Below are 14,470 nucleotides of genomic sequence, written 5' to 3'. Positions count from 1 at the left end.
CAAATAGGATTCTAGTTTATAATACAAATGTAGACATGCGGTTATCCACTTAACTTAAGAGTTCAAAAAGAACAAAGCAAGGCAGTGATGTCTATTCTTGAGTTAAGGGCAGTGCTGACGGAGCTTGGAAGAGCTTGGTGAGGAGGCTGAATCGACACTTGGTTATCGCCATTAAACCACACTTTTTCTGGCATTTTCTACAAGCCTCAGTGATGGAGTCTTCTCATTAGAGAACCTTCCAAACTTGATTATCCTTTAATATATGTCCACATGCCTCATCTAAAATCTTCTTGTACGCAGCAACTAATTATATCAGATCCCAAAATGGGCTATTATTATTTGTAATTCAGTTCTTAGGGACAAGCATGCATTAAAATGACTATGAGGACTCAGTCAGCATCTCTTTAAATAAACTTGATGGATTCCAGTAGTCTTAAGTTCAGTGTTCAGACTGGGAAACACACATTTAATATTTCTAGCCCTATATAATCCCCAACAATTTAGCCCAAAATAATTCAGCTGTTTTGATCCTCTTGAACTGAATTTTCAGTTAATTTCCACTGAATTGTATGCATACCCTTGAACATAGATTGTACACACACAGGATGTATGAACCTGTAACATAGCAGGTTCTAGTTTTGATCCTCCATGCAAGCATGCATCCACTGCATAGAAATAAACAAAGAGGATGAAGGTTGAGGTCTGATGCTCTCCTTGTCAGGTTGGACATGTTTTAATGCAGTCACGTGGAAACGCATGTAAGCCCACTCAAAATTAAATGCAAGAGAGCAGAAGTTCTTACACTGAGCCCTGATCATTTGAGATTTGATTTTTAAAAATAATTAATTTTTTTAAAAAAGTTATTTTTAAAATATATTCACTTGTCTAATGTTTTGCATTATTGGTCTCCACTGATCCTTACCAAAGCAGCAGGGAATGTATTTATTCTCTAAATCTATTCAATTAGAAAATATCTGTGGATATTTCTGTGACATTTTTATGAACTTTAAATCCCATTTTGGTATAAAAGAAAATACTCCAAGGTTCCATCAAGTAATTATTATTAGTGCTGATATCATTTGATTTCAAACAGAATTCTTTTAAAGTTTATTCAAACTCGATGAGGGGGAAAAAATCCCTCTTTAGCCTTTCCTGAGTGTAATAATGGCAGAAATTGTTCTTTTTTGAATACATATATATAAATATATCACAAGAAATTACAGCTTGAAAATTGAGTTTTTTTCAAACTGTATTTCATTGCTGAAAATTGGACTAAAAATACTCCAGTCTTCAAACTTGTTCAGAATTTCAAATGATTATTTATTAAATTTGGCACAACTCATTATTTATGCTGAAAATTCTTCTGTCATTTGCACTGCTGAAAGTTAAACTTAACCCCGCTGCGCTCAAAGATATAATTCTCAAATTTCACTAATGTGAGTGAGAGAATTGCTAGAAAAATGCAGTTCATCTTTTAATGACTATTTGCTAAAAGACTGAACTCAGTGGCGTTCTCTGGATAATTTTATGGTGGTAACATATAATAGCATCACTCTGCCTCCGTTAATGGTTAAACAGAAATACGTGCTGAGAGGTGGGGTTTAACCAGGGGACTGGAGGGTCACACTTGCACTGGGCGTGCACCATCATCCTTGCATCAGTATGCAGCGAAGTTTTCTTCTACGAGGAGAAAGTCTTCAGAATACCTCTGCTGTTTGTTTTGCATGCCGCAGATTAAAAGGGTGCTAGACTTTAAATTCCAGGTTTATCTTCTCCCTCCCTATATATAATCAGCTCATGGGAGGTCCACATCTACAAAATGCAGTGTTTCAATATTCTGAGAATCCTTGAGAGAGCACTAAGCACAAGAGGAGTCAGGAATGCAAAGTCACCAGCTGTAACATAAAATGCAGTTAATCCCACTGATTTACAATAGCACTTCAGAATTGCAACGAATGACAAGTATTCCATACATAATATATGAAGTAATCACAGTGCTTTGGGAGATGTAAAGCATAGGAGGGATATAAGGCTATCAGATTATCCATATTTATTAATAGTTCTCTGGATTTTTTTTTTTCAATTAAAATAACAGCACCGATATGATAAATTGCAGAAGAAAGATGAATGCTACAAGGTGTATTTTTAGCTGTGATTTTTTGCTATTTTCAAAAGGCATAGGTACAAGCAGCTGAATTTCATTTAGTTAACAATCAGCCAAGATAAATTTTAAGCAAGTATATTTAAAAGCTGTCTGCTGGATGTTATTTTAGCATCAGAGCGAATTTAATGAAAAAGGAAAGGAGAGCAGAAAGGAAAGAAGAAACTTTCCACTGAAATCAATTATTAAGTTGGTACTATATTATTAACATAAAGTCAACATACAGTCAGCTACAGCCCCTGGTCACTGGGAGATCCGGGAGATGCGTGGAGTGTTACAGCAATTGGAAACCAGCAGTAGATTTTTAAGCATCTTTGTTCAAAGTTCTTGTAGTCCTTAGCAGAAATCTCTTAACTAAGAGGTTTCTGTTAAGAGAATTCTGTGTCCTCCTATATAAAAATTCAAGATGTTCGGTTGCATGGAAAGGCAAAAAAAAAAAAAAAAAAAAAAGGTGGCTGTTGTTATTGAATGTAGTGTCCAAGGCACTTGAATATTATTACAACAGTTGAGTAGCTGAATCTATTTTTTAGTTTTCTTTTGTTTTTAAAGAAAAAACCAACTGTTGTGTATATATTCATTCTAAGTTAAAGAAAAAAAAGCTAGAAAATACTCCAGTGTCAAACTCATAAGCACACTTAGCAACTTGTTTTCCCCTAATTGTCAGTGAAACTAACGCTTCTCTGTAAGACCTCTTCCAATATGACAAGTGTGCCGTTGGATCAGCCAGAGTCCTTGAAAATGTCACTATTATTTATTTCAGTTGGCTTCACTGTAATTCATTCATTTCCAGATGGCAGGTCCTTGTCACCTACTCTGTCAACTAGACTTTTTTTTTTTACTTTTTTTTTTTTTCACTGTTTCCAGAACTATGCAAAGCTTATTCCTGGAGCTACTGTTGGTCGACTGCAGAAGGATTCAGGAAATATTCTCCAGCTGATCATTGCTGCGTATCAGGTAAGGTTATTATAATTTGTTTGCTTTCTACATGCCTCTATTTTCAAAGTTAGAGTGCAATTTGCTAAATCCAAGCACCTTTGATTCCTTTTCAACACTGATGACAAGAACAATTTTGTATGTTTAGTTGCTGACCTCTACAGGGGAAGTTTTGTTTGCTCCAAGGATGGAGTGAGCCCAGAACCAGTAGTTTTACTGATAACTTATTACTCTCTACTGAAATGCTAAGTTAGCAGAATGCTCTGGCAAGAATCACTCTGTAGATTAGGAAGTAAAAATTGCCATTTGAAAATTGTTAACAATCAAGATTTAGACTCAAAACAGTGAGACACCCCTATTAGTCATACAATTCACAGTTAACTTATGCTAAACGTTAGCGATCATACTACTGCTGAGCAAATGGAATAGAGCACTGTGTAAATAGCACTTGGCTTTGCTCTGCAATGCAGTACAGAGAGTGACAGAGCTGGTGGCAGGTACCATGGCACAGGCAGCTTTGTTGCAGCACTTTGCTGAAAAGCATTTTTTGTGCATCCATCCTATATTCTGCATGCATTATGCATGTATTTCCAAAGTATGATACATCACCATTCATTGGGGGTTGCAGTAAATGCTTAAGGTTGATTGCTCTGTTATTTAAAGCTATATGTTTCATGGTTTTCCAAACAAAATTCCTGTGTGCTTCTGTCTCTCTTGTGCTGCAATGCAGAATTCACATCGGCATGTCTTCTATCTTGTAGTCCTCTATTTCACATTTGCTTCAAAGCTTTCTTTAATATGTCTTCCTGTTCAAAACTTCTGCAGGGAAATAACTCCCTTCCTATCAGTAACTGTCCCTGGAGAATGCTCCAACATTTCCACAGGAATGTCTGGGGAAAAAGCACTACTCTGTGATCAGTGCTGTTCTCTGACTTAGCAATTTGATGCTGCCCCTGTGAGGCTGTTTTGAGGTTTTTGAAAAGCAAAACACAAGAGGCAAGAGAAGTCTCAAATGGGTTGGTTTTGTTAATACTGAGAAAGACTGTGAATATGACAAGAACATAAATACAGAGCTGCTCTTCAGAACTTCATTTGTAAAATGCATTTTAGTTGCCTGTCTTTTTTCCTTCAGGGGAATGTTTTTAGACAGTTTGACACAGATACATATACATATATATATATATATACACACACACACAGACAGACATCTTACATGCTGATATGTCACAGAGTTTTCTCTTTGCTCCTACCCTCCTTTTTATTAAAAACTTGCTCTAACTTTTGGCTACAATGAAAAATAATGCTTTGCGAAGGGCATTTTCTATTTCTATCTGGGTTGGCCAATTGATTTGTTTTTCTGATCTTCCTCTTACCTGCAGCATAATATAGTTATTATTATGCCCCCAAATTATTTTGGACATAATAATAGAAAAGCAAAACAAATTTTTTAAGTCTTCTAAGTGCAGCATAATTGATTGTGATTTTAAAATGAAATACAAAATATCAGAAGATTTTCTTTCCTATGGAAAATTTAGATGAGCAAAGAACTGTAAGGATTTTTTGGTATAATTGTAATGATTAAGGAGAAACAATTTTCTGAAGTACAGTTAGCCCTAAATGGGCAGTGGTATCAGGATTTCACCTCTGGAGTTGTCACATCTGGATTTCTTGAGGATGGGACTGACAGAAAGACAAATGTTATTGCCTTTAACAGTTGAAACACCAGTTTTTGTCCAACAAGTATGGGGAAAATGTAAAATAATTGTCCCTTGACATGTCCTGGTGATTTTACTGTAACATTTTATGATGTGCTTAACAGTATTTCCTCTAATTGCATTGTTATGGCAACTTCGGTCTTGTTAGATGCTGGGAAGATTTTTATTTTTTGACATTCTCACTGTTCATATTTGCCAGTTAGAATGAAGGGCATTTCTCCTTTCTATCTCAGAACAACAATTAGCCTATCTTTCCTAAGAAATATGAGCAGAAGACATCACCTGCATGATCTATCCAGCCCAGTGCTGTGTTTGCTGCAATGGCAATAGGAAATGGTGTTGAGGGACAGCATGCTAGCCTGGCTTCTTCCTTTTCTTTCCTCTTTTTTTTTCTACTCCTCTTTTTGAACATGCTGATACTTTCTGTCTCCTGCAGCACAAAGTTCATTTTGCTCCATCAGGTTCAATCAGCTGTGGGCAGGATCTGGAGGAAGCAAAGACTCGGTGCTTGTTCTGTCCTGGAGCAGCTGGAAGGAGGCTACTGGAGCTGGGCTCCTGCCTCTGGGCCACAGCTCATCCTGTCCTAGTACAGGTACAGCATGTCTGGGCCATCCACCTGAGTTGCTCATAGGTTCTTAAGAGCTCATACATGTTTCACAGCGTACAAACTGTACGAGTAGCAACATGTCACAATTTCAGAATTTCCCAGAGCCCATTTTATTATGCTTAACCTTAAAGGTTAACAACCTTATTGCTTCATGATTGAAACCTTTCCAAGCAGGAAACGCTGAAAAACACCTATTTGACATATTCCAGTTTTGTTGTAGACCTTTTACAGTACTCCTAGCAGTGCAGTTCAACACTCAGAGTTTATGTTTTTTTCACCTACAAAAACAGAGTAAATAACTATTTTCCCAGATGAGTAGTGTTAGGCTCTATCTTTTAACACTTTTAAAGTGCTCTAGAGCCTTTGCTGTACAAACACAAGGTTCGTTAATAACATTTACCATGTGCCGTTATTAAAAAGCTTCAGAGAAGAAGTAAACAAGTCAAGAAAGTCTGAGCTGTCAAAATATTTGTTACAAGGAGTTCTCATGTTAAGTATGATTCATTTTCTCCTGAAAGTATATTTCTGCCTGCTTTATTCTGTTTGGCTTTGTATTGCAGAGTTGCACTCTAACTTGTACTGGGACAGGTATCAGGCCTTTTGATTGAGGTTATTTCAAGATGTTAACAGTTTAGAAATTTTTAACTTTTTTCTTCAGTGCATTGCTCCCTTTTAACTTACACAACAATAACACAAAGAAATAATATGTTTAAACAGGAAGGGTATCACAAATGGTCTGGTACAGACACACCACAACTCAATGTATTACATGTTTCTGTTCAGCAGCATTTAACTTTCTCTCATGGATGTACTCTGTCTGGGTGTAGTAATTTTGCAGCTGAGAGAACATTCAGTGATGTAACATTAATAGATGCAAAATCTCACAGTTTTACCTTAAGGTTTGCTATATTTGGTCCTTTGGTGGGAGTCCAAACAAACCATTATGTAAGAATCTCTACATTGTCTCAATGGCAGTATAAGCAACTCCAGGACAAATGCAGGGGAAAAACTGAACTCATCCAGAGCTACCAAAATGAACAGCCTGATGGCCAGTGCACTGGTTGCATGGCGGAAAGAGCACTGGATGCTATGTGAATACATCTTGCATGATGTATTGCTATCCTTTTTTAATGTGCTTTGGTTTACTGACCAGGTTTTCCAAAATACATTTAAAAAAGAACCCAGCCTCACCCCCAAGAAAAAATTCCAGAGAATCTAGGATGTGTACAAGGACAGGGAGATGCTGTCTGTGTAGGTCTGTAACTATTCTTCTTTAGTTTCAGTCAACATCACTTTTTTAATCTTCCCAGACCTTTACTCCAGTGAATCATCCTGATGCCTTTACTAAAATGACTCACTGAAGGAAGATCAGCAAGATCCTCATACCCTGATTGAAGTACAGTGGGTGTTCTGTAAAGCAATTAAGCTTGCAAGAGCACAAAGCTAAGTCAGTGAGACTTCTGCTCTGTAATTGCTAAGGTGCTTTTGAAAAATTTCCATTTACTGGATTGATGGTCTGATGAAGTCATAGGGAATTTCCCCATGGCCTGCTACAGGCTTTGGATTAAGGCTAAGTTGTGTAACCAAAGTTACTATAAAAATATTTTGAAGTTAAATATATATTAAGATAGAAGATATGAGAACATTCAGGAGGTGAGCTGAAGAGCCTTTTTCATTTAAGAAATGAAAGTTTGACTTAACAAATTTATTTAAGAAATAACAAAACTATTGAACACAGCTTGAAACATCGCTGACAACTCAGGAAACCAAAATTTCTATTGGGAGAGAAAGGAGAACATAGTGAGCCACTAGGCTATGGGAGCTAAATGTGGGGATGGGCTCTGGCTCTTGTCCTGCAAACATCAGGTAAAGGTACAGAGGCCCACACTGAGGCAAAACTGAGCTTGGTGCTTGCCGGCTGGAAGGGAGATTGTGAGGTTTGATTCTAAGAGCAGAGATAACAAGGTAGAAATATTGATTGCTGGCTAATCAAGAAAAGCCTGGTGTTAGCAAAGCAAACAGAGACACACATCCATTCCTCAGTAACACCAGAGTTAAAGAAAGCCTGTTTTAGTCAATGGAATTCTTAGTAATGAAAGATGATTTAATAAAATGTTGATTTGTTCTTCTACAAGAGCAGGAAATAAGCACCATGATACCGGATATTAAACTGATAGCACTCTGTAGCTTTGAACTGAAAGCCGCCTCTGTCGGCACTTTCTTTGTCTCACTCATTCTCCATTTTTCTTGCAATAGAGTATGTAAATAAAATGCCCAAACCAAACACATTTACTCCTGTGTAGCTGGGATAAGTTACAGTCCACATCACACAGATGTAGAACATTAGCTGCATGTTGCAGTGTTATCTCTTCATTCATCACACTCCTTTTCCTTGAAGGAGCTGAGGTCCGAAGTAGAGCTGGAGATCTTTGGGGACACAGAAGGACTCGATCTCTCTTTTACTGCCATCTGTAACAATGGGACCTTTTTTCCACATCAGAGAAAATGCTCTCACGTGAAAGTGGGAGACACAGTAAGTAAGGAACAGATTCCCAAAAACATTAATTCATAGGAATTTAAAGCAGCTATATAGAAAGTTTGGGGTGTTTTGGTTTTTTGTGTTTTTTTTTTTTTTTTAATGATCTTCCTTCAAGCAGAGAAACTCTTGTTCCATGTTATGCATATATTTCCAGAATATCCTGCAGTCTATGTATGCAGACACCATTTTCTCTTCCAGGTCTCTTTCAATGTCACCATAAGTCTGCCCACTTGTGATAAAACCACCAGGCACGTTGTGATAAAATCAGTGGGTCTCAGTGATATGCTGGAAATGGAAATCCTTCCCCAGTGCAGCTGCAGCTGCCAGGCCAAGGCCGAGAGGAACAGCTCGAAATGCAACAAGGGGAAAGGCACTTTTGAGTGCGGGGTGTGCGTCTGCCACTCTGGGTACATGGGTCCACACTGCGAGTGTGATGAGAATGCCCTCAGCACTGGATCCTGCAAGGGCTCTGTGGAGCAGAGTTCCTGCAGCGGGAGAGGCAGCTGCTATTGCGGGCAGTGCGTTTGCCACCCATCCGTGTATGGAAGAGTTTATGGGGCACACTGTGAGTGTGATGACTTCTCGTGTGTGAGACACAGAGGGCTTCAGTGTGGAGGTAAGCTCCCTGTGGGTTGTGTCTAGTGTCTGTGATTTAGAGCACTGTTGTATCCCTCTTACTTAAGAGCCTGTGAAGTTCTCTTTTTGTTATATGTTTGATTATAATCAGTGTGTGTAAAAGTAGCATGATCCTTAGATTTAAAATATATTTTTTACCCTATTTTGAAATTTTTTAATGCAACGTCTTTAGCCACACCACAGCTCATAGAAGCTGGTATTGCTTCATTGGACTGTACCCACCTCCATCACAATGGATTAGACTTTTGGTGGTTGTAATGGCTGTAGCTTTAAAGAAGTTTAATTAAGTTTATTGACATACATTGATGTGAAGCAGTGTACAACTTCACTCTGACATTCTTAGCCATTTTGGGACACATTCTGATTTATATATATTATATAAATTGAACCCAGTAACCTAGATGATTCCAACTGTTCTGGGCTTTTGTGAGTATGATACAATCAGAATGTGAGGAGTTTTGTTTGTCATTTTTTCCTGGGCTCTACAATCATCCATCAGAAGTGATTCTACTGAAACAATGGGAATAGTATTGAACTGGCAGGAACCAGCAATGAGATTGTGCTGAACAGATAGGCTGGGTTCATGCTGCTGGAAATGAAACAGGATTTATCCATTAAGTTGTGCATTGCTGGGAGATAACAATCTTTGTGGAAGACTCCAGAGAAGAGAACAGAGTTGTGCTGGCTTGCAGCCAATCTAAGTGAAAATTTGATCCACTAGCTTAAAACTGAAACACGGAGGGGAGGAAGAAAAAGGTTTAAGAGTGAGAAGTGTTGGAATAGAGAAAATATCTGTTATTAACAATGATTTTAAAGGCTGTCATTCCAATTCATATTGAAAGACTGAGCTGCAGTGTAATAAATGGTTTTCCAGGCAATGGAGACTGTGACTGTGGCGAATGCGTGTGCCACAGTGGTTGGACTGGTGAATACTGTAATTGCACAACTGACACCAGCTCCTGCATTTCTGAGGATGGAACGCTGTGCAGTGGGAGAGGCGAATGCATCTGTGGGTCGTGTGTGTGCGTACATCCAGGGGCTTCAGGCCAAACGTGTGAAAAATGCCCTCTGTGTGGTGACCCTTGCACTTCCAGAAGGTAAGGTGCTGGTTTTATGTCTCTGATTTTGATGTCATTGAGCTATTTCCCAAACTGTCTCAGCAATGTGTTTATTGCCACAACAACAGGTTGGATTTACAGACCAGAACACAAGAGCTTCTTGTCTGCTGAGAGGAGTAATCATAACTCATATATCAACAAGAGTATGATTCTTGTGAAAACAAAACAAAAAGGTGGAGGAAAACAATTTAGTCACCTTCGAGCAGCACAAGTGAAACACACTTCCAGTACTGTCCCTGGCTGTACTGAGAATCAGAATCACACCATTATCTGATAACATCAGACAAATGCAGATCAGTTTCCTTCCAGTCCACAATGCAGAATGAAACCATCCCAACAGAGTCGCTAGGGCAAATTAATGAGGACTCGCAGGGAAGAAACTCATAAAGTTTGGAATTTACATTACTGTTCACAAACACATGAACTAATAAGGTTACACTGTCTGCTCAAGCTTTGCACATGCATATTTACGAATTGAGTTAATCTTGATTGAATTAAGGAGGCCCAACTGTCTTGTTCTGTGACTATGTCATGTCTACTTGCTTAGAGTGGAGGCCCATTCCTCCTCCACACCAGCTCTACACCAATGCATTTTCATGCCTGTCTTTCCAGTTGAGCTAAGAAACCCTTCTGTGGCACGCAACATAATCACCATTTATGTTAGTACTACATTTGACCCACAGAAGCAAGCCAACCAGTTTGTTCAAAGCTCATGCACATTGGCAGTGGTGAGCACAGTTTAAGTAAAGAAATTTCTGCACAGGTGCTTGAAACACAGAGTACAATGCTGCTGCCTTGCTCTGCCCAGTTCGGCAGGGAGTAGAAAGTATTGAATTACATGGTGAGCATTGCATTAGCCTATTTAAACATGTATATGCTATGCAGTGTCAAATCTTTTGTCTCCATGGCAGTCACTTCCTTTGCTGAGATGTGGGGCAGGAGCAGCCAGTGTAACACTTGGCAGACTGGGGTAGGGTAACCGAGAGTGCCAGGAGGACAGGTCAGAGGGGACTGAGATTAATTGCTGTGAAAGGGAGAGTGGTAGTATGAGGGAACATGGAAAACATGGCAAAAACACCAACAACACTCAATTTGCCTCCATGAGATAGAGGCTATCCCATTACCTACTCGCTTTTACTATTCAGCATCTCCAGAGCGAGTGTTAAGGTCATCTCCATCACGAGAAGATAATCTCAGCAGCCTCAGCATATTCTCATGGATATATGTAACTCAGTGCAACAGGAGATGGCCAGGTTTTCCTGGGATGTTTTTTTGCTGTTATTCTCTTTTTCTTTCTCTAAGCTGTCAGTACTCTGGGGCTGTTCTTAGGGTTTCAAATCCTGAACGTGACTGAAGCTAATTGTGCAGAATCAGCAAGATATATTCTTCATCAAAATTTTTCATTTATGAATTCTGTAACATTTTCCCCTTTCTTTCCCCATGAATGAACTCTGGATTTATGAAAGTTCACATTGCATTTCTGGGAAGATTTTTACAGACTTCTAATGGAATTGGTTTGGACTCCGTAGTTTAAAGTATTTTAGCCATCACTTCATGTTAAATGAAGTAAATGATTTGAAAATTCTTCTCCAATAAATACATTAGTATAATTAGCGTCTAAGTAATTTCTGAGACGAGCAATCATGTTCGAGAGACATCTGTCGAGACACCTGAACTGTGTTTTAATACATTATTCAGTAGACTTTCAACAAAGGAAGACTTATAGTAGGTGCCCCAGCTTGATCTCACTGAAGTCAATTTCAAATATTATTCGTCTGATATACTAAATACCTTGGGCTGGTATTTAGTGTAAGCTTACTTCAGAATATTTATACTTGAAAATGAATGTTATGTCTGAGTAACCTCATGTCTTTGATAGTCCCACGTGAATAATGTTGCCTGGGGTTCTGTCTGGTAGCTAATAAGCTGGGAGAGAAAGAGAGAAAGAGGACAAGAGAGCTTATTCACAATACCTTTATTCAGGTAGTGTTGTTTTTGTTGGGTGGCTTTTTTTTTTTTTTTTTAAGTGGCAATACCTATCATATTTCTGAGAACCACTGTATCCATAGCACAAGACCTTTTGTTTAGCTTCTTTTTAAAATGCAGATGCGTACATAGTGGCTTTTATATCAGTACTTTGTGACAGACAGAGATGGATGAGCTGCTGAATTATTTTCTACAGGAGCTGTGTGGAATGTCATTTGGCTTCTGATGACAAGCTGCAGGGTGAATGCAGTGAAAAATGCAAATCAGTTGATGCAACTGTCAGCACTGCAGAGGGTCTGTATACTCAATCTCTTTTTTGTGTGTGGGTGATTAGTGATAGCTTCCACTTTTGGTAATTTTACCTTTGAAAGTAGCTTTGTTTTTCTGCTGTGGAATTATATTAGGGTGCATAAAGCAATCTGTCTGCGGTCATTCTGCTGTAAGTAGGAAATGCAGATCAGGACTGGCATTACCCCTCCAGGTTAATTAACTCATTGGATTGCGCCTACTTGCTAAGCAGCTTATGTAAGAAAGAACAGAATGTAAGTACCAGGTCCTGCAAATCAGTAGCTGATGAAAGACCATGTGGTTGTCACACCTGTACTGTAGGTTCCAGTGGGGCTTCTTTTGCCAAACAAATTCAAAACCTGACTTCAGCCCTTATGCAGATGGTTGATTACCATCTGCAATCAGACACAGTCCTTTAACCTGTGGCAAAGATGTTCTTCTTCTTCTTGTCAGGCTTTATTGAGACATTTCTGGTGTCCTAAGGGCTAAGCATATCTTTCAGTTACTCACAGTAATTCAGAGTTGCCCTCCATCAATAGGAATTCCTGCAGCAGGAACTGACCTGGAATGAAGTATTATCCTTGGTAAGAAATATAACTTTACATAGAAGAATGCATCAAGGCATTTTTCAGTTCTACAGATGAGGGTGCTTGCCTGTACAGTAGGTAGGCTCTATTTTTTCTGAATAAAGCAAACACAGTCCTACGGCAAAAAGTAATTGGTGGCTGAGGTAGGACATACATGTATTATATACAACATAGGTTTAGTGTTAGCATTAAATTAGGCAAGCATAATACTTACGATGGTAACACAGAGTACTGAATGCATAAATAAAGAACAAATCTTATAAACTGTTGGAAACCCATCTGCATATGTGCAAACATCTTTCCAACAAATCTCCAGCTTTATTTTTTTTTTTATGATATTCCTCTGTAATACAGAGTTTGAAAGTGGCAAGTATTTCCCTTGTAAGGAAGATGTTTCATCTTAAATACATGTAAAATACTTCTGAGGATTAGTTTTGGTAATGAGGTAGCCTCATTAAGATGTCCTGAAGGGGGAAAAAATAAAAAAAAAAAATAATTCTACAATTAAAAATCCTGAAATCAAAACCATATTCCCTAAACATATTTTTTTTGAAAGTAGTATATCTAGATCGTCACAGTATTTAAGACAGATTTTTATCATGATTTTATATGGTAGCATAATGCTTCTTTCTGCTTTGCATTTCAGCTTCTTTTCTTTATGGTTTTCTTTTTGAAAACCATAAATACCCCTAAACTAGATAAAAAGGTTTACTCTTTCTTTTGCACACATATGTTGCAACACAGTGTCAAGAGCTGGGGAGCCACAAAAAAAAGTTTACCTATCTGAATGAACTTTTGCACCTAGGAATTGTCTATTCTTTAGTCTTCGTTCAGTATCTAAAATGCTAGAAATAACATCAGAGAAGTAAAAATACTAAGCATAAGTTGGATTCTGAATAGCCTAAATTGTCATCTTTGCATTCAATTCTATGTCCGTGAACATACTCAGATTTCTACATCCCATGGTCTCCAATTATGACATTAAACCAAACTTATAATAAAAAACACCTTCCTTATATCCAGACTAAATCTTCCCTCATTGGATTCTTTGGATCTGTTTGCTTAAAAGAGTTGGGAAACAATGAATATTGCAAAACCTTTGATAGTATTACTGGAACTGTGACCTGGCAGAGAGTGTCATTAATTGAGTTCAGTCAACAAAAACAAATCTTGAACAAATCAGCATGTCTTGTCCAACTGTCACCTTAACACATTGCTCTGACATCAAGGACAAGCAACAGATTAAGTACAAAATTATCACAGATCAAGACCAAGTTTCCATTAACATCCAGCCAGATAATGGTTCTCACTTTATAAAAAGGCTGTCAACTGATTGCACTTTCATACTCCTTCTATTCTTTGCTATAGAACTCTTTCTACACTTTATTTATGATAAAATGTGAGCATTTATTTCTTTATGCATGATAGATTCTTTGAAATCTATTATTCTTGTCAGGTTCCTTCTTTATATTTCATTACTCTTCCTTGATATTAAAGTCTGAGAACTGAACACTTTTGACATAGTTGCTTATGAAATTTCAGTAGGGGTTTTGACTGGGTAAGAAACAGTGTGGGAATTATATAGAGGTAATATATTTCTTTTTAAACAAATGTTTGAGAACTTTACTGTTTTTCCTTGCCTCTACAAATAGAAATTTAAGAAGTTTTTTTCTAAAAATGTATTGAAAGCATACCTAGCTTTCCAATGGTCCTTAAATAATGGGTTTTATGGAAACATAATAAGCATTCAGCCACAGCACTTGTGGACCTGTAGTCTGAATTTTCAATCCTTTTCTTTGCTTTATACTGCCCTTTGTTTTATACTGCCTGTCACAGCCAGTTTCTCCTGCCTCCCTCTTGCCTTTGAGTGATGGAAGAAATAAATGGCAGCCCTTGTATC

At 38.0% G+C, this 14,470-nt stretch overlaps 1 protein-coding gene across 1 annotated transcript in view; it reads left to right on the top strand.

Annotated features, from left to right (window-relative positions):
• Positions 1–14,470, top strand: part of ITGB6 (integrin subunit beta 6) — a 45,846-nt gene that overhangs the window by 25,167 nt on the left and 6,209 nt on the right. Inside the window, exons 11-15 of the mRNA XM_031599571.2 lie at positions 3,026–3,115; positions 7,815–7,949; positions 8,154–8,571; positions 9,466–9,688; positions 11,892–11,989. Coding sequence (XP_031455431.2) covers positions 3,026–3,115; positions 7,815–7,949; positions 8,154–8,571; positions 9,466–9,688; positions 11,892–11,989 — 964 coding nt within the window. The remainder of the gene's footprint in view (positions 1–3,025; positions 3,116–7,814; positions 7,950–8,153; positions 8,572–9,465; positions 9,689–11,891; positions 11,990–14,470) is intronic.

This window comes from Phasianus colchicus, chromosome 7 (genome assembly GCF_987193195.1).
Source record: "Phasianus colchicus chromosome 7, bPhaCol1.hap1.1, whole genome shotgun sequence".
Classification (NCBI taxonomy): domain Eukaryota; kingdom Metazoa; phylum Chordata; class Aves; order Galliformes; family Phasianidae; genus Phasianus; species Phasianus colchicus.
Note: the sequence above shows the minus strand (reverse complement) of the source record. Positions and strands in the feature narration are given on the sequence as shown.